Consider the following 20,179-nt stretch of genomic DNA (forward strand, 5'->3'; position numbering starts at 1 on the left):
TTTCATGTACAATTTGATGTTTATGAATAAATAATAATCACGTATTAGTAATGGCACTGTTAGCATTAAGGCACTATACACTTTTGAAATATAAAAAAATAAATACAGGCAGTGCTTTGTGAATATTATCTACAAAATATATTAATTAAAACTAACGTTAAACCACACACACATAAGTACAAAACGCGTACTATGAGATTAGATCATGGGAGACATTCATGTACTACACTCCAAAAGAATTTATTAAAAACGTTAGAAATTTACAGTACAAAAAAATCGCATAAAGTATTTTTAATTTACCATCTGACCATTACATGCGATCTTTATGGTCTATAATACCAAACAATAAATTATTATACGATTCCACATATAAACATATGTAATATAAATAAAAATGTCTCGCAAAATATGTTGCTATACCCAAAATTAGAAGACGGCATTTCTAGTTTATTTTTATTTATTCCTTGTGATACCGAGAAAGGTTTTTATGTAGACAAAAAAAAAAGTTGTATTTAGTGATAGGATTTTAATACAGAAAAAAACAGTCTCTATGGGGTAGCAAAGCAAAATAGTCCATAAAGTAGAAGTAAAAAAACATTAAGGCAAAAAGAAGATGGCGGCGTAGCTAGAATTTATTTCTCATAGAACGCCTACGCCGACAGGCGGCGATGGCCACTAAATGCCGGAGAGGCTCGCGAGTGCGTTACCGGCCTTTAAGAATTCGATTTTATATACAAAAATCACAATAATAACATACAATCAAAGACATAAAACGTAAAAAAAAGTATATTTTATGACATAATATTTGACAGTGTCAGCGAAATGACGTCACGTCATAACCAGTTAGTGACCCATTTCGCAATTCTTTTGGAGTGGAGTATAATTCTGATCAATGTAAAGGCACATAGTAAGGCATCTATATTGTACTATCAGCAAAATCGACGAATGTAAATCAGATCATTAATAAAACGTACGCTATACGTACGTATGTACGCAGCGCTATTTTAGATTCATTTAACTCGATTTAAATAAACGGGTACAAACCGGTTATTTTTATTTTTAAATACCAAACTTTAATTAGGCTTTGAGTTTAATTAAAAACGGGTACAAACCGGTTATTTTTATTATTAACAACAAACTTAAATTAGGCTTTGAGTTTAATTAAAAACGGGTATAAAACGAATGTATACATTTGTGCGTGCATTTTTTTAAGGCGTTAATACGTTAACTAATCGATGTTACCATAATGGTTAATCCGTTATATAAAACCCTTCAAAAACAAAATATAATTATACTGTTCAACAATAGCATTATTTGTCTCCTTTTATCACAACGTTGATACAATTCGACGGAAAGAGACAAAACAGTTTCTATAACGTTGACACTGCTTAAAATAGCAATGAGATTCCGTCATCAATACGTATATAGTCAATAACGATTTCACAAAATATAAATGCGATAATATTTTGCTGACAGTACATCTTTACAATAATATTCAAATACTGATGACTTAGTAACCACTACCAGTGATAATCACTGTTTCGCTTATTTTCCCGCGTATGTGGGATTTTTGAATGTGGATGTTGCCTGTTTATAAATTGGATTCTCTCCCTGTAACAAAAAATATAATATAATATTATATACGCGAAAATGGAGGACACCGTGAGCAATTTCTGCAGAAACCCTACATCTTTTAGTTGATATCAACTCCGGGGAAATAAATATAGATAATACAACTTTTTCCATAGCTGTGATACTTTTTTGACATTCAACACCTTTTTTCTTTTGCCCTACACTGTAAAAGAATTCCTATAAAATATAGATATGTATAAAAATCTTACAGTGTCCCATTTGGCCATCATACGCTCCTTCTCAAATCTGGCGAACTCCCTTCGATCGTGTATCGTGGTGACCATCTTCCACAGCATCAGTAGCGCCAGACCCACAAGGACTATCGCCGCAATCACACCCAGAACTATGCCTAAGATGAACACCTGGAAAAAAGAATTAAATAATGAATCCTCTTGATTCAAAATAATTCATAGACTCTTAATTCTGTAAAGTTCAAAATCAAAAATTGATGAATTAATTAAATTTTTTTTAAATATAGTGGTAATTTAAGGTTAGATTCCTGTAAAAATTTATAACCAAAGGTTCTTCTAACTACAAATTCGTGTACCACTTAATATAATACATAATATGAATTGTATGCCTAACTTCAGAGCTATTTATTATATAACTAGCGACCCGCCCCGGCTTCTCACGGGTGCAATGCTGATACTAAATACACTACAGAAAATCTGTGAACGTTGTATATAAAAATGTGGGTTATCCATAAGAGATAGACATATACCATCACGGTCTTTTCTGTAGACCTTTTCAATGTGTACAATACTTAGTACATTATTTTGATAAAACTCGTAGGGTTCAGCCTGCGTTTGCAATGTAAGCGGAAAAAATGTTATTATTTACGACATCACATTAGAAACCTCAAAAATAACAGTACTTTTCTACTATTTAATGGATGTTATTATACATATAAACCTTCCTCTTGAATCACTCTATCTAGTAAAAAAACCGCATCAAAATCCGTTGCATAGTTTCAAAGATTTAAGCATACAAAGGGACATAGGGACAGAGAAAGCGACTTTGTTTTATAATATGTAGTGATTATCAAGATTTTTGAATGGTGTCTACAAGAGTTTGATAAGGGATTTATATAAAATCAACTTAAAACTACAGTAAATTGTAAGAAAAGTAATAAAAACATAGGAACATAAATTTGATAAGAAAATTGTAATACCTTTCTGGGACACTCGTGTTCCTTCTGCGCGCGTATGTGCACGGTGCGTGTGTCGTTGTACGAATAAACGTATACGTACAAACAGTCTTCGTCGTCGTAGAAACTGCACAAGTGCTCGTTCAATGTTTCGTTGGCTAAAATATATTAAAATTCATTAATGCTTAATTCTACTAAACCAATCTAATTGCGCTAATTATTTCGGTGAAGAGTTTTAGTCAAATGGGTGAAGTTGGACTAATATACTTTTTATAAATCTCTTACGAGCTATTAAAACTTTTACTGTTGCAAAGTTAACAAATCATCAGAAATAAATAGATGCACATTGTTTCGTAAAATATAAGTTTTTTTTGTTTGTCAAGATAAAGGTTATCTAACGTACAACAAAAAAACAACTCGAGACTATACTTTGAAAGGTAAATGTACCAAAAGCCCTAATCTTATATCATCTTCATTCACAAAAATGCAATAATTATTAAAATACATAAATAATGTTCTAATGGGGAATTTCACGTGTAGTGAACTGCGCAAGAAAAGAGTTATTCATAACTGTAATGGTTATGAACGTATGTAATTTTTCTTTATGTTTATTTTTCAAGTCCGGTTATTCGGTTTTTTAGAGCAGATTTAATTCAAGTGAAATGCCCCATTATCATAACTCTGTATTGTAAAACATTATAAGAGCAATAGGGTAATGTAATTAATAATATATGATACTAGCGGATCCGACAGACGTTGTCCTGTCTACACGTCTTTAATTTCAAAATTTCAATTTTTAATAAGGCATTTTGATGAAAATTATTATTCAAATGTTATGACAATATCTAACGATCCAGCACATGGTCACACACGATATAACACAATGATAACAAAACTTTTTTTAAATTTCGGGACAGACTAAAATTAAAATTCGAATATTATTTAAAATTTGACACTGCGATGGTAGCGCCGTCTGTCGGATCCAATGTAAAACATCCAACATCCAAAATCAACAACAACTAATAAATTGAAAATTAATTAAAAAACATTGCCCAGCGGACCAAATTTTTAATCTAAACCATTCCCAGATCCCCTTGAACACACACAAAAAATTTCGTCTAAATCGGTCCAGTCGTTTAGGAGGAGTTCAGTCACATACACACGCACACAAGAAATATATATATTAAGATATGGTCTATGTAATTTCCCGTGTTATTCGCACCTAAAATACATAGAGCTTAAGCCAACACGGCTCACTTAGATTATGAATTAAACTTACCTTCAATCTTGCCCTCGACAACTTCCGGATAAAGAGCGCACTCGCCACAGTCCCGACCCGGTTGATCCGGATTGTAGAGCGGCCCTCGTTTATGGACCTCACAAAGTACGCAGTGCTTAAAGTCTTCACATCTACCTGGGCAGGTCTAAAACATATTGTAATATTAGTACTATATTTTATTATTCGAAATTTTGTAATTTATTTATAGGAAAATAGTTTTTTAGAGAAGTTGAAGAGGAATTTCAGTTCTTTTATAAATAACAAATAAGTCTATTTTGGTAATAAAAAATTATTTATAGTTTTTAATATAAAACAAGAAGAGGTTTGTTCGAAAACTCGACACCAGGTTGGGGCGATTAAGGTTATTAAATTAAAGAGAATATAAAAAATATTGGAAATTTTACAAAAAAGTATTTTTTAAATAAATTAAATACGTGTATGTAATTATATTACTTTATGTATAATGTAAATTTGAGTAAATACTCACAGGACAGTTGTCACAAAACTTGCCGGTGTAGTGTCGGTCGTCGTCCACACTGCACACACACTGACCGCACACACATTTACCATTTCCGCTGCAAATCTTGCCGTTCTCTGAAAACAAATAAATCACCTTTACCAAAAAAACGTAACGCCAATGTTTAAAAAAATACATAATATGTGTTAATGGTACAAGGGACAGGGTCAGGCGATATTGTCGTTATATTTATTGTACGGTTCTTAATATTAATCTTATCAATATAATATACTAGCGGACCCGTTAGTCGTTCTATTGCGTGATATTTCAAGTGATTAGGATTTTAAACAATGTATGAAAGTACTGGCTGCAGCGCCATCTGCCGGGATGATTTGTGAATCTAAACCATCCAGGGTTTGACATTTCCCAAAGTCTTCGACTTCAAAACATTATTGAGGTAATTAAATAGTAATTCAACGACTGTCCTTACTGACAAGGTAACCAAAGTCATAAGTTAAAAGTTGAAGGGTTTTGCAGTTAAATTCAAATAAAATAACATAATGTACACTTATGAACGTAAAAAAGAAATATACATTGAATGCTTCTAATTTTACAGTTACTGCCAGTTCTCAGATCAAGGGCGTAGAACGGAAGAGAAGAACTGGCGATACTCTCCGCCACTCTTTTTCATCGCCAAGTTTTTTGAGTAAGTTCAAGTTAAATTGAGAATCGTGGGATTATCACTGCTTTCATTAAATGATAATTGAACCAGTTTTGTAAATATTATAATCTATCACATCACTGTCTAGAGGAAAACAGTAAACGTAATTTTATATATTTTTGAAGTGAAACTTCTTTAGAATCGTTGTGATTTCAAACCGGATGCAACGGAAAAGCGACAGAAACATTAATTCATATGATTTAACGTGGGAGAAAATGAGATAGATAAACTTCTTTAGAATCGTCGTGATTTCAAACCGGATGCAGCGGTAAAGAGAGACAGAAACATAAATTCATAAGATTTAACGTGGGAGAAAATGAGATAGGAGGCATTATACAGCCTCTCTTTACTGCCGCTTTTTTATTTGATCGAATTTCAAACTTTCGTTGTTTTAGTTTTTGCCAAACTAAAGATTTATATTAAACTTATAAATTAAAATGTATCATTAAAATATACTGTTTTTATAGAACACACACATTTAGTTAGTGGAAAATGATTAATTTATATTTGATTAATTATAAAAACTTTGCTTTTAAAGGTTTCACTTTTACCATGTGTGAATTGCACATATGTTTTTTTTTATTATGTTTCTACATATAACTGCTTCAAGTGGTCACATGGAGTAAAGTAGTTGTTACAGCTTTAAAAAAAAAAATTAAACAAAACAAAACTTGGGAAGTTAAAGGGATGACGGAAAGTGATAGTGATAGTAAGTGATAGTATATGAGATACATGAACGAAAAATGTCTGCCACAAGCTCTAAATAACCTGCTAATAAAAATTTACCTGGTGATATACAGGCGCTCTGATCCTTTAGGCACTGACAGGCGGGACCTGTGTATTCTGGCCTACAGTTGCACTTGCCACAGACACACTCGCCATGGGACGGACCGGAACAAATCTCGCCGTGATTCATATCACACGTGAAGTTATCGCATTCGCAGAATGGACCCGATATCACCTGAAATTATGGATTAAATATGAAATCACAATTATTTCTTTTTGTGACGTTTCCATAGATATTTATGTCTTCTACATATGAAATTAAAGATCATATTATTTTGTATTGAAATTCTAGAACCGTAAGATTAGCTTTAAGTGTTTATTTTATCTGATTATTTTTTTTTGTTAGATTTGGTAATTGTATAAATTTTCAGGGGTACTTGTATTTATTATGATTTATTAGGTTTGCACCTCTTAGAATTTATTAGTATTTATTTTTTTTCCTTGTTAGTGTTACCTGGAAGAGATCGCTTGGTAGCGATAAGGCCACCCGTTGTATCACTGATAATTTCTATTTCTGATGTTTTAATTTGTAATGTAACGAAGTTTTAATAAATAAATTTATCACAGCAGTTCAATAGAGGAAATTGTACAAGTGTACATTGGTATATATGTTATGGTTGGTAATATGGCAATATTCATATATTCTAATCGAAGTCAAAATGGTTTGACACTGACCAGGATTACTGTTAATCGCTGAAATCTTGAGAAGACGGACTTGTGTCATTTACAAAAGTTTAATTGACATAATGTCATTAAAGTATACTAAAAGGTCTCACCTTAAGCACATCATCCATCTTATTACACTCGCAGACACCACAGATGCAGGTACCCCGGTTGGAACAAAGTGGTCCAGACGTTGCGTTCGTCGGTCGACATCCTCTCTCTTGTTCCAAGGATACTCCGCTGTGAGCTGAACATTCACAGCTCTTGCCAAAACGTCCTGGATGACACACGCAGACACCACAAGCAGATATGCCTTGACCACTGCACACTAGCGGACTGTCATTGTAAGCCTGAAATATATTAGAACAGACTTCACAAAAACTATTCACCAATTATTGGAATTAAATAATATTCGACATTAATGACGTATCAAGGCTTCCAACGAGCGTACACGTGCGCATTCGTAAATCCAAAAATTTCTAGCATTTTATATATCAACATAATTATCTTATTTGTTTTAATCTGTATCGCTTATATTATTATTACTATATACTGTAGATATATTCATAGTTCTAATAAAAAGTCAAATTTCACCAAAATCGGTTAAGTACTTTTTAAGAAAAGGGTATCCATACATTTCTTTGTAGTATATGTAGCCGGATTTTTATTATTATTACTTACATGGTGTCCCGGGTGCTCGCAGGGACAGTCACAGAGCATGTCAAGTTCAACAGTGAGACTTTCAGAAACTCCCACAGGATATATCGTGAATGTCTGTCGCCACTTGCTCGGGTCCTTGGGGCACTCCTTCAGGGTAATTTCGGCTGAGAATTCGACCACGTCTCCTACCTAACAAAAATAAGATTTTCTAGTTAAATACATAGACTATTAAGTCTATTAAGTTATCAATAAAAAATACTTAATGTAGTATTATAAGCATTGCTACTATAACTACTAACAAGAATGTTTGATCATATATCGGATTGAAGCATGTTTTATTTAAATACCTAAAACTAACTAGTTTTTGAGTTTATTTATTACAAATACTCAAATCTTTACAATACTAGTACAAAATATAGAAATGAATTCTTTCTTAATTATCGTGTTGTTATTTAAAAATACTAAATATTTAATATTTTTATCTGTCTGGTTCAGGAAAATTCAAATCAATATCTTTACATATTTTTATATTTTTTGAAAAATAGCGGCAACCGTTAAATAATATAAGCAGTGATTTTTTTTGTTTTCTTCACCCTTTCTTGGTAGGTGAAGGGAACTATGCCCATACAGCCTAGTCTTCAGTAGAAATGAAAAAGAAAAACCTAACCTAACTCATAGAATCCATCTCCACCCTTTTGTGAATAACTTTTGTAATAGCTTTAAAAGCACATACATAATCAAAAAAATACTAATAACAATTGCGAACAAACAAAAAAAAACTCATAGAATCCAATCATTAAATCTGATATTAAAACAAATTAGTAGCTTCTTAGAAATATTTGCTTGAATCATAAAAACTATGGATTTTTTTAGTAAAAACATCATGGTTGTTTTTTTTTCTTTTCAATAAACATTGTTTTGACAGTTGGGAAAGAGAACGCATGAGTGCGGAAAAGGCAAAGAAAAAGCACGAGTGTGTAATAGCCCTTATTCCGAACGCTATACGTCCCTGCAATACGCCACTTTTTGAGCAACTGTATAAAAAATAACGTATATATAAAAAAATCAAAATATAATATAAATAAAAAACTGTATTAGAAAACACGTTACCTTTAGTCCTTCACACTTATTCGTTTGTACGAGCTTATCTTTGCTTCCCAAACACGACGAATAATACATAATCTGCACTGCATCACTTGACGTGTCCTTCATTTCAACTGTCGACGTTATTTTCTGCAAATATATATATATATATATTTACGTACATCTACATACAGAAAATTGTATACAAATTCTAGTTTTTGCGATAATTTAAGTGCTTCTTAACTACAAATAGTAAATACACTTGTTCTACGATAATCATTGACAATTAATATTAAAAAGTATTTTAAATTAAAGCACGGATATATATTTTTTAAAAATCTCCCACGAAACTGTTTGCCTGGAAAACATCGCTTAAAAAGCCGTCTGTAACTGTTGTTTTGTTTACATTAGCTTATTACGTCACTATTAGTGGTATAACTAGAATTCGAATCTCGGTAAAACAGTTTGGTTATAATATCAGATGAAGCTTGCCGATTATAAAGATTTTTATAATTGATCGATCTTAATGTACCACTTTCTTGCAAATAAATGATTTAATATTTAAACGTTATCTTTTTTTTTTTATTAAAATTTATTTTTACCATAAAATTCACTTAGAACAATTATTTTTACTCACATTATACTGTTCCCGGACCAAGTCCACAACGTTATCAGAGTCATCACTAAGTATTCCACTGCTGGAGCCCTCAATATGTCTGCTCAATTGCTCATACACATTAATCTGCTCAGCCGTTACGGCAAAAATTACGTTGATAGCATGCTCTTTCACCTATAAAAAATTTATAAGCAACGGGTATTATTAGAAGCTTATTCCACTATATTAGTTATTAGACAATTATGTCTAAAGATGATACAAGGAAACTAGCTGCTGTGGTCTCTGACAGAATGACCAGCGCTGTGGAGCAGTCTGCTTCTCAGCATGATGCTGAGCCAGGGCCAGTTGCAACCACAGCACAGAGGCATTACATACTTAAAACATACCTTATTCTTTAAAAAAAAAGTTCTCTCGTTTTTTTTCTCTGATTATTTTTAATTTGTGTCTATATACTATCAATTAAAAAAATTATAACTTTGTTAAATTGCATGGTTCTGTATTGTTATATTCTTTTTCGATTTTTAATTTGTTTACGCCGTCGACTTTTTGGGTGTAAGGCTTTCCGATTTCCTCACAATGTTTTTTCATCACCGTTCCAGCGAATGTTGAATGGACACATTGGTTCGAGGCGGGGATCGAACCTACTACTTTATGGATGAGAGTCGAAGGTTAGGAGAACACTTCTTAAAGACGACTCCGTTGTATTAAAAACATTAGGACATATTAGTTAACGCACGTAACGTTTCAAATCAATGTCTCTCAAAACAAATGACAAGAAAACAATTAATATGAAATCAAAATGAGTCATTTAATTATTTCAACATATTTCCTATAAATTCTTGAAGTATTCATATATTTCTGATTACTGTAAAATTTATGTCACGGTCAACATTAAACATTTAGCAGAATTTATAAACTTTTTCCCTTAAACCGTGATATGTGACCCATATCACGGCTTAAGGGAAAAAGCTGGTTCATAAAGATTATTATTTCTGAGTATTTTTAAATAAACATCTGAGTTTCGTTTTAAGCCCTGTCCAAACAGATAAGAAACCATACAGAAAAAATTGTCTTAAAATTATGTAGGAAATATCGGTTTTCTTTAAAAAAATATAACCTGTAATTAACGTGTAAAAAGTTATATATATGTATATATGTATAAATAGAAAATTAGAACAAATTTAAAAAATAAAGAAAGTTTCAAAGGTTAAATTTGTTTGAATTTTTTTTTTAATTATTATTATTATTACTAGGTAAGGATATTGTAAATACATATAATTGTGTGGTGAAAATAAATTAGCTTATACTAACTAACCTTAAGATTAATTTGCGAAATGCTGGGATAATCTTGCACTGTAGAGTGTGTGTACGAGTTGTCTTCCATGTGGCACTCCCCATCATTCGGTTGAACAATACCACCCAGCTGCAAAAGAAAATAGTATAGCGAAACTTATCTTTCAAGGCTACAACCCTCAATAGCAACTATTCTCCTAACAAAACAAATCTTTTAAAACATTTTTTTAATTATTAAAGTACCAAGGAGGTTTCAATTCAATTTAAGTACACATTATCTGTGGTAAGCGCGCCGCGCGTAAGTTAACTTTTAGTAACTATAAGAGGTACTCATAATTATTTATTAGAGGAATTATCGCGTCTCAATTTACGTACGTATTGTGTTTGTCGACAAATTTCTCGAAAATTTAAAGACATATAAAGATGATCCATAAATCTCTAAACATTCCAAGTTTGGGTGTACATTCATAAAAATAAGTCTATTCGTGTTTAAAACAAAGAGTACCAGAGGTACCTACCTAGTGGTAGGAAATAAATATACACACAAAACGAACCTTTCCATCTCCCGCATAATGGAACCCAGCGTCAGTTGAGAAGACGAGCAGTTTCCTGGCGTGTTCCCTCCAGCCAATCTCCTGTTTGCAGACCACGGCCTGCATTATGGCGTCGAAACCACCTTCGGGAGCATCCAGGTTTCCTGACACGTCAGCTTGGGCTACTGCTTTCTATAAAATATTCTGTATACATATTTTGTGACCCTACACAATTTTTATTACATGAAGATCAATTTGTTTAACATGTAAAAATAATTACTCCATGAGCGTACTATGGACAAATCAGAAACCCAACATAATCCGTCAATTAGTATTCGTATCTCTTTTCATCGCAGCGTTAAGATGACAGAGAAAGAGACGAAAGATTTACTTTGAATTGCCAGGCATACTCCTCAAATTTGCAAAGCATGCTTTTGATAGTTAAATAAAAAGAGTGACGGAGAGTTTCTTGCCCGCTCTACGCCCTTGACTTGCGAACTGGTATTAATGTAAATTTAGAAGCAATTTCTTCGGTTGACATTCAGTAGTGTACTAGTTTACCTATATTAATAAAGTAATTTTGAGTTTCAATCAAATTAAGGGCCTGTTTCTCAATGTCCGGATAAGTTCCAAATAAGCTATTTATTACTTATTGGTAGGATAAATAGTATTTTTGCGTTTCACGACTGTCAGATAGCGCTATACGTCATGAAATTCGAAGTATCTTATTTGGAACTTTTATCTTTCGAATAATTTATGTGTTGCATAGCTATTTGACACTTTATCCATACATTGTGAAACAGGCCCTAACAATGACAAATATTACTTACGTCAAAGAAGTCGGTGTCATTGCTGAGTGACATTTGATTTTTGTATCCATAAGGAGCAGCGCATCCATCGCACGGTGAAATCAAACTAAAATACATAGATTCGTTTATAACAAAAAATAAAAAGTTTTTAATGAGGACAGAAAATACTAATAATGAATCACTTATTTGCAAGAAGGTTTTATATCGATTAATAATAAAATTCATTAAAAAGTCATATTCATTTTCATTACGTCATATATGAACATGTCTTAATTATAAGTCACGCTAATTATTATTATTTTTTTGTCAAACTTATTTTCAAAAAGATCGCCCACATAAAGGCACCTTGACTTTAAAACTCTAATCACCTATATGATATATTCTGTCAGTCTGAAGAAAATGCTTTTAGTAGTAAAACCGCCTATTGTCCTAATTTTATTCAATGTTATTTTTCTCCCGCTTTGAGACGAAGTTAAGAAGTTAAGAAGACAAATTTCGTAGTTGAGTGCTCAAAAAATGCTAATTTCACTTAAACTGCAATTCTACTGAATTGATTCATACTCTTTTATTACTCCATTGTACCAATACAGATATTTAATTCAATCTCCAACTGTTGTTAAAATAAAATGTTATAGTACTATTATTTGATACAGGAATTTATAATATGATTTTGCTTCATAAAAATAAATCTATTTTGGATTTTACATTAATTCCGAAAAAGTTTCTACCATCAAGTCATTAGATAGTTACTGAATTATATTAAGAACAACAATATATATATATATATATATATATATATATATATATATATATATATTGTTATATATATATATAAAATATTGCTGTTTCATTCATTCAACATGCTTTAAAAAGAGACAATAGTTTATACAATCACTCACTTCTTCGGCACAGTAGACACGTATGGCATCACGAGTTTATCCACAAAAGACCCAAATCCAATCCTAAAGTTGGATGTAATATTTCTCATTGTACTTGACAACAAACTGCCCAAAGTACTCAGCTTTTCTTTGTCGTTTTTCATCGACCTACTCAAGTCCATAAGGTAGTACAAATCAACTGGATAATCTTGCGCCTGCGCGTACGAGAACGACATCTTTTGCATTTGGTCTAAAAGAAAATAATATAATTAAAAAAGTAACGAATAAAACTTTAAGGTAAGTTCAATCTGAGTTTGAGAGTTCTCGAGTTCGACCACTAAAGAATTGGTTTTTAATTGTATTGGCACGTAACCGGCTTATCTTAATAGTGCAAAAATCTAAGACAAGTGGCTGATCCTACACTAAAAATTATCAAAAAAACGGTTGCGTTCTCGGACCCAGACCAACATTATATATAACAATAATAATATATTATAGAGCAGTGTTGGCCTAGTGGCTTCAGCGTGCGACGATCATACCTGAGGTCGTAGGTTCGATCCCCGGCTGTGCACAAATGGAGTTTCTTTCTATGTGCGCATTTAACATTTGCTCGAACGGTGAAGGAAAACATCGTGAGGAAACCGACATGTTCTAAACCCAAAAAGTCGACGACGTGTGTCAGGCACTGGAGGCTGATCACCTGCCTCTTAGATTTAAAAATGATCATGAAACAGATTCAGAAATCTTAGGCCAAGACCTAAAGAGGTTGTAGCGCAACAGATTTATTTATTTTAATGATATGTGAATAATTCAAGTCAAAAGCCAAAATAACATTATCATAATGATAATGACCTTGTACCATTATCTACCAGATTGACACTAAACACTAATGACCTAACTGCGCGAGACTTGTCAAGCAATGACAATTATTATATAATACTTGCTGACCCGGCAAACTTTGTTACCTTGTATATTATTTCTAGGAAACATTTTTTTTGTTCAACAAAACTAACTATCTACTATAACAAAAAATTGGGGTTGATCGTAGAACGGTGAATAGGGTTGTATGCATTTTTGTATGCTGTATCATAAAAAATAAAAACAAAAATGTAGGGGTATGAAAAATAGATGTCCGATTCGCAGACCAAACCGATATGCACACACAATTTCACCTCCGAAATGGCCATTTCATGGGATTTTAATTACCAACACCGTGACACGAGAAAATTGAGTAATAGTTAAATTATTTATTAGTCTTAAGTTAGTCTAGACCGTAATGTTACATGATGTGTAAAGACATGTGAATTAAAAAAATGCATATGTAAGGGTAGCATTATTTTAAGACTAAATATACCTTAAAACTACCATAATATGCCTGGGAGAGTTTGCTTGTTAGCGATAAGATCGTCCCTTGCATCCCTTATGTTTATGTATATGTTTTTGTATAAATGTAACGAAGTGTGAATAAATAAATAAAAATAATAAAAATAAGTAGAGAATCACACATAATAAGTCATAGTTAAAATTAATTTTTACACTTACTCATACGTAACTGCAGTTTAACACGTTGCGGTTTAATTTGCACCAGGTTTTCACCAGCTCCAGCAGCCATGTAACCACCACCGCCTTTGACGCTACTACCACTGCTGCTACTACTACTACTACTACTCATAGACTCTTCGTAGTAACCCGACTCCATCCCAATACCCATACGGCCCTTCGCTGTAAAATGCAGAAGAATTTAAAATACTCTTTTGGAACGAGTCATTTGAACCCAATGAAATAAGAGCCTGTTTATACTTAAATATCAGTCGTAAGTAGTTAAAATTGTTAACCATTCGTTATTTTTAGTACCACGGTTAAAGAGCTTGACTAAAACTATAGAATATTTGAAATATTTAGTAGCATTGTAGAAAACAACCCTTTGTTTAATACTAACAAGTGATCCGTTTTGGGAGGCGCAGACGCCTGATCACCTCGTTGGCTATCCGACAAGATAAAGTCATAACTTGTAAACTTACACAAAACATCTTAATTTAAAATATATATTGTATGTATACATAATATTTATATTTTTTAATATGATAGGATACGTCATAACGCCTGGAGGATCGATTTAGTATTTCTTGAAAATATGCGTGCTTCATTTGAAGGTTATGAACCAATACTTAATAGAATGGTTTTTTTTATGGGACAGCAGGCAAGTATACGCGGGACTACGTGATGGGAATAGTGCTAACTCAATCTAGTCAATGGACTTCTGCAACGCCGGGCGGACCTTAGAACGAATGGTACGCTCTTTTCTTGCAGGTAAGTGGTATCAGCTATGCAATCAGTGATGTGTCCATATCTACTCTACTGAAAAAAATATCACTAAAAAGATTCAAGGTGCTCTATACCTCTTGTCAACTCTCTGTTGTACATGGGATCGATAGACTGCTGATTATCAGGGTTAAAGATGTAGGCTTCATCACAGCCTGCGGTGCCTCCTTCCATGGCAGGATTGAAGCATCTCGGTCCATTAAACTCAGGGGCGAAGCACCAAGCGCAAGTCGCTGTCCTTGCACAGTCACTACAAGTTGTTTTGCTGGAACATGGATTCTGGGCCAACAGATGTTCAGCCCGCTGACCGTAACACACACCGAGCAGACACACCCATACCAGGATCGTTCGAGCTGTCATTTTGATTTCGTATCGTTTTCAGAGTAAGATCTGAAATATTTATTTATTTATTTATTTATTTATTGTATAAATAATCTTAAATAGTAGAAGTTGGTATGGTGGAAACATAAACTGGACACAGTTTTTCTGTCCACCAGGAATAAAAACATATATTTGAGATATATACTTGAATAAGGTTCAATTTATATGAGGATTGAGTTTTTTATTGTAATGTATTCAGGTTTTGGTGTTATAAAATTTTAAGCCTTATTTTAGTGTCACTACTGGACACTAAGGACTCGGGATTACTTAAAACATACTATAAAACTTTTTTAAGGTAATTTTTCTTTGATTCAACGGGTAAAAAGAAGACTGTAAGTCAATAAGAGAAGTGCGTAAGAGTTGTATGTCAGATTATTTATTTATGTTCACCAACAATTTATTAATTCTAATTAATAAAAATATGTTGCTTAGCTCAAAACTCGAAGACGGCTAGATCAATTCTAGCATTTTTTTTATTTCTTATCTTTCGTTTTATTCGTTTATATCGAGAGATATTGGATGCATTTTGAAAATCATTGAAATTAGTTTTATTTAGAGTACTTCGGCTTATATTCCGGAAAAAAGAACCCTAAATGGGGTAAAGTATACAGATTGAAAAAAGTAAGAAAATAATTTTAAGGCGAACTCGACCACTCGTTCTTAATAAGTCATGCAATACAGTACATTTATTCGTAATATGAAAAGCTTTTGGGAATTAGAGAGACATTCTTTACGCACGAATGCTATTACGACTTTTTTATCGTTGGTAAGTAGCGTCGTACCATTTTTCCTATTAACACAGTATCCACGTTGGATTCTTGTACTTGTGGGCGGCTTATGGGCGAGAAAGGGCGCCCCCGCGATCTGTACTGAACGAGGTCGCGGCACCAAACATCAAATAACAACTGGGCCATAAAATGCACATAAAGGGACACAAAACGTAAAAGTTTATAAATCTCAATATTTATTCATGTTTGTATGGACGAAATATTCATTACAACTCAAGCTATATTAACTACAGGGCATTCTATATGTAAACATAAACTAAGATAAGTCCTCTTTAAAAACAGCTGAGCGTTATCTCTCTCCGTTATCAAGTTAAATTACTGTTTATTCTAAAAATAATATCGTATATGTAGACACGAGAAATATGGATAGAGATCAGTAATAAACGACTGCTTGATTTTTAATGAACTTGCAAGACGATTTGTTGTTCAAATTTATTACAAAATATTTTATGAGTCAATATTATCTTTTTAAGCTTTCTGTCGATGGACTAATTTATAAGTTAAGCATAGAGATGGATAAATAGTAAAGCTTTATAATTATTTTCCTTAACTTCACCTTGTGCTAGATTATAAGGTACCAGGTACACATCTTAGTAAAATAAACTGTAACAAGATTATCTTACCATTCTACTTTAAAAAAATATTTTTTATAAATTTATTGCACAAGCTCACACTCCGAAAACTGACCCACTTTTCACTAGCACTAACTTCTTATCACTCACTGCACTTGGCATACAGTAATTTTACACAGAACAACTGCAAAACCAGTAACACCACTTTTCAATTATATATTTTATTATTAACGAAAATTCACTTATTCATAAACTTTGTATTACAAGTAAACAATTATTTGCCGCTCTTCTAAAGCAAATCTTTTTTAATACAATTCAGAGCAGCACGTCCAGACCGCGCCGGATGTACGCGTGACTAATCATACAGAAAATAACTTCGTCAGCGAGTGATACAGCGCGCGCCGTCACCATGCCTTCTTGGAACCAATACGTGCCAAATCAAGAGTCAATACAATATAACAGGAGTATGACAGCATTAATAGCCTTCGCAGTTCATATTGTAAATACAAGGGTCAGTAATATATTAAATTCGTCAGAAATATGCATTTAAAAATAATGTTTCCGAAACCAACCTAGATTTTAATCTAAAGGAAATTAATTTTAAATAGGTAAATCACGCCAGGTTTTAAAAGGTAAATGCTCCAGGGATCTAAGAAGCTTGAAGCGTTGCCCCAAATTTTTTTATATAGAACTAAACGGGGCAAACGGGCAGTAGTAGTATCACTTAACATCAGGTGAGCACCTGATGTTAAGTGATACCGCCGCCCATGGACACTCTCAATGCCAGAGGGCTCGCGAGTGCGTTGCCGGCCTTTTAAGAATTGGTACGCTCTTTTCTTGACGGAAATTGTCTTGAATTGGGCTTAACCAACACGCATTACTTTAAATATTCATCGTTTTTGGAAATATTTCCTGCAAGGCTGTATAAATGACCTTAAATAGAATATAAGGTAATCAAGATTCTTGGTAATTCTTAATGATTACATCATAGCAACAAGTGTGAGTCAGTGTGTCTCATATTTTTAATATAATTTTATGATTAATACAACGTCAATAAACGAAAGTATATATTGAATGACTTAAATACAAACCGTTTTTACATTAAATCTGCAAAGAGCTATAAATTATTATTAAAACTCTTGACTTTTATTAATTTAAAGCTATGACTAAGGAACCATTAAAAGTATGACGTATTATAAACCGATCTCAGAATCATCATCAGCTTGTTTCGTAGATAGATACGAAAATATCAATTACTAGCAAGATTTTGGGTTGATTTTTCGTTTAACAGTGTTGGCCAAGTGGCTTCACCTTGCGACTCTCATGCCTAAGGTCGTAGGTTCAATCCCCAGCTGTGCACCAATGTACATTCTTTCTATGTGCGCATTTAACATTCGCTTGAACGGTGAAGGAAAATATCGTGATGAAACTTACTTGCCTTAGACCCAAAAAGTCGTCGGCGTGCGTCAGGCACAGAAGGCTGATCCCTACTTGCCAATTAGATTAATAAATGATCATGAAAGAGATACAGAAATCTGAGGCCCAGACCTAAAAAGGTTGTAGCTCCACTTAAATCTTTAAAGTCCCGAAACATCATAAAATCTGTTTTTTAAATTGGCAAAAATCAGTCAAAAAAAGTATTAAAAATCATAAAAAAATGTATCGTTAAATTGAGACTAATCTCAATAAATATATTTTAAAAAATAATGAGATAATACCGTGAGGCTTGAGCTATTATTTACGGATTACAGTACATTAGCTATCCTAGCAGATATCAGAGCTTTTTATGCGTATAACGTTTATCTCTTACAAGTTAAAGAATCAGCCCTTATTTGTATGACTTGAATCTGGTTTCCTTAAACATCGATAACGGTAAGGGTGCACGGCGGGTCACTGACCGCTCCCGTCTGGTTCGCGGGCGTGGCGCCACAAAACATAAATGAACACAATCAAATCTAAATGTATTTATAGATTTAAAAACAATTATGGTAACACTACTAATATTAACATGGTCAGACATCATATTTTAATACTAATTTTTCTTAATTATATAATTTCTGGTTTCCTTTCAACAATTGTTTTGCTACAAAATAACATTCCAAAGCTTTGACTGCGTATAAATATGTTTTATTATTTTTTTATAAATATAATAATAATGTGTGACTGACTTATTATAATAATAATTAATTATAATAATAATTAGTCAGTCACAATGGAAATTTTGATTATAAATGTATTTTATTATCCAATATATATGTATTTGAGAGTGTGTAGATTTTTTATTGCCTATGTTTATTAAATAAAAGATAATTTTTACATAACATTTTCAATAGACTTCATTATATTTATAAATACCATTAAAAACATCAAAGCTCAAATTTTAACTACACTACATATTTTTTACCTAACTACTTTTAACACCTAAAAATGACATTTATAAAGGATAAAGCATAAATTTTTTAGAGACATTTATTATTAATATCTAACAATACTAATCTGTGGATATTTGTTGAATTTCTTCTTTAAAAATGATTAATTTAAAAAATTTATAACCTAAGCAAACAATGTGTCTCTTGCTAGTGTCATATGAAAAATATTTAAAGTAATTAGCATATCTTAACTACATGTACAAATGCTACTGAAATGTCTCCTAAAGTTAATGTTATAAAATAGTAAATATAAATTTAGGCTGACATAACATGATCCAGTCTAAAATAGGATAATTACAGTATTAACTTGAATGAAAAATTTTTTTTCTTTTTAAATATGTGACACTTACTCTATTGACCATAGTAAGATATGTATTAACCATAGTAAGTATTGTACCAAATGCATCATATTATTATCAAGTTATCTAACATATATCCGTCAAGAATGGAGAATCCCTACTCAAATGTTATCATTATTTACAGTTATCATCTACATCCTGAGCAAATGTGACATTACCCCAACCTATACACAAATACTTTAATTATTTATTTTTAAACCAAAAAAATTAATTGTTGCAGTATAAAATCCCCTTCTCATGTGGATGCGTGTAAATATGTACACCAATATTCGCTTATTTTATTTTCTCTATTAGTGTCCATATTACGAAGGATGTGTGATAATTTGACAACCTTTATCAACTATGCCTGTTGACCAACAGTGAATCATAAACAGCATTAATGACCAAACAGTGAGAGTAAGCTTGGTTTCAAGAATTGTTACTAAAGCAGCATTCTAGAATAAATATTTCATATTTATTTATTTATTATTGTAATGGTAAATTATGGTCTTCATTAAAGAAAGATTGTAAGAAGTACACTCTGTGTAGGTGGTGACTTACCCGTAATTTCCGTTTCACCTACTGCGTATTCATAATTATATATGAAAATATTAATCACAATACTATATAATTACGTTTGATCAGTTTAAATTAAAATATTAATAATAAACCAAATAACAAGAATAATACAAGACCATAACATATATTCATTACTCACATTAAAGCATTTAAGGGCCACACTTTACAGATAAAAACTTAAATGTAAAGTGTCAACTGTTAACGTACAGCAGT

The 20,179-nt window shown here is 32.3% G+C and overlaps 1 protein-coding gene across 3 annotated transcripts; it reads right to left on the reverse strand.

The window, feature by feature from the left end:
* Window positions 1–42: 42 nt before the first annotated feature.
* On the reverse strand, window positions 43–20,122 carry LOC111001552 (integrin beta-PS). 3 transcript variants are annotated; one of them, XM_045628844.1, is made up of 17 exons: window positions 20,106–20,122; window positions 14,957–15,269; window positions 14,100–14,279; window positions 12,579–12,807; window positions 11,701–11,785; window positions 10,892–11,062; window positions 10,360–10,467; window positions 9,066–9,218; window positions 8,456–8,578; window positions 7,367–7,534; window positions 6,799–7,035; window positions 6,023–6,197; window positions 4,546–4,652; window positions 4,059–4,203; window positions 2,804–2,937; window positions 1,842–1,994; window positions 43–1,611 (listed from the first exon to the last, which is right to left on the reverse strand). In XM_045628844.1, the coding sequence occupies exons 2-17, from the start codon at window positions 15,237–15,239 to the stop codon at window positions 1,546–1,548; spliced, it is 2,517 nt and encodes an 838-aa protein (XP_045484800.1). In that variant the 5' UTR covers window positions 15,240–15,269; window positions 20,106–20,122; the 3' UTR covers window positions 43–1,545. The 3 variants fall into 3 exon arrangements, with proteins under 3 accessions (XP_045484800.1, XP_045484798.1, XP_045484799.1); XM_045628842.1 differs by lacking the exon at window positions 20,106–20,122 and adding an exon at window positions 19,949–20,099; XM_045628843.1 differs by lacking the exon at window positions 20,106–20,122 and adding an exon at window positions 16,672–16,975.
* Between the last annotated feature and the right edge of the window lie 57 nt (window positions 20,123–20,179).

The sequence above is a fragment of the Pieris rapae genome, chromosome 7 (genome assembly GCF_905147795.1).
Source record: "Pieris rapae chromosome 7, ilPieRapa1.1, whole genome shotgun sequence".
NCBI classification, from domain to species: Eukaryota; Metazoa; Arthropoda; class Insecta; order Lepidoptera; family Pieridae; genus Pieris; species Pieris rapae.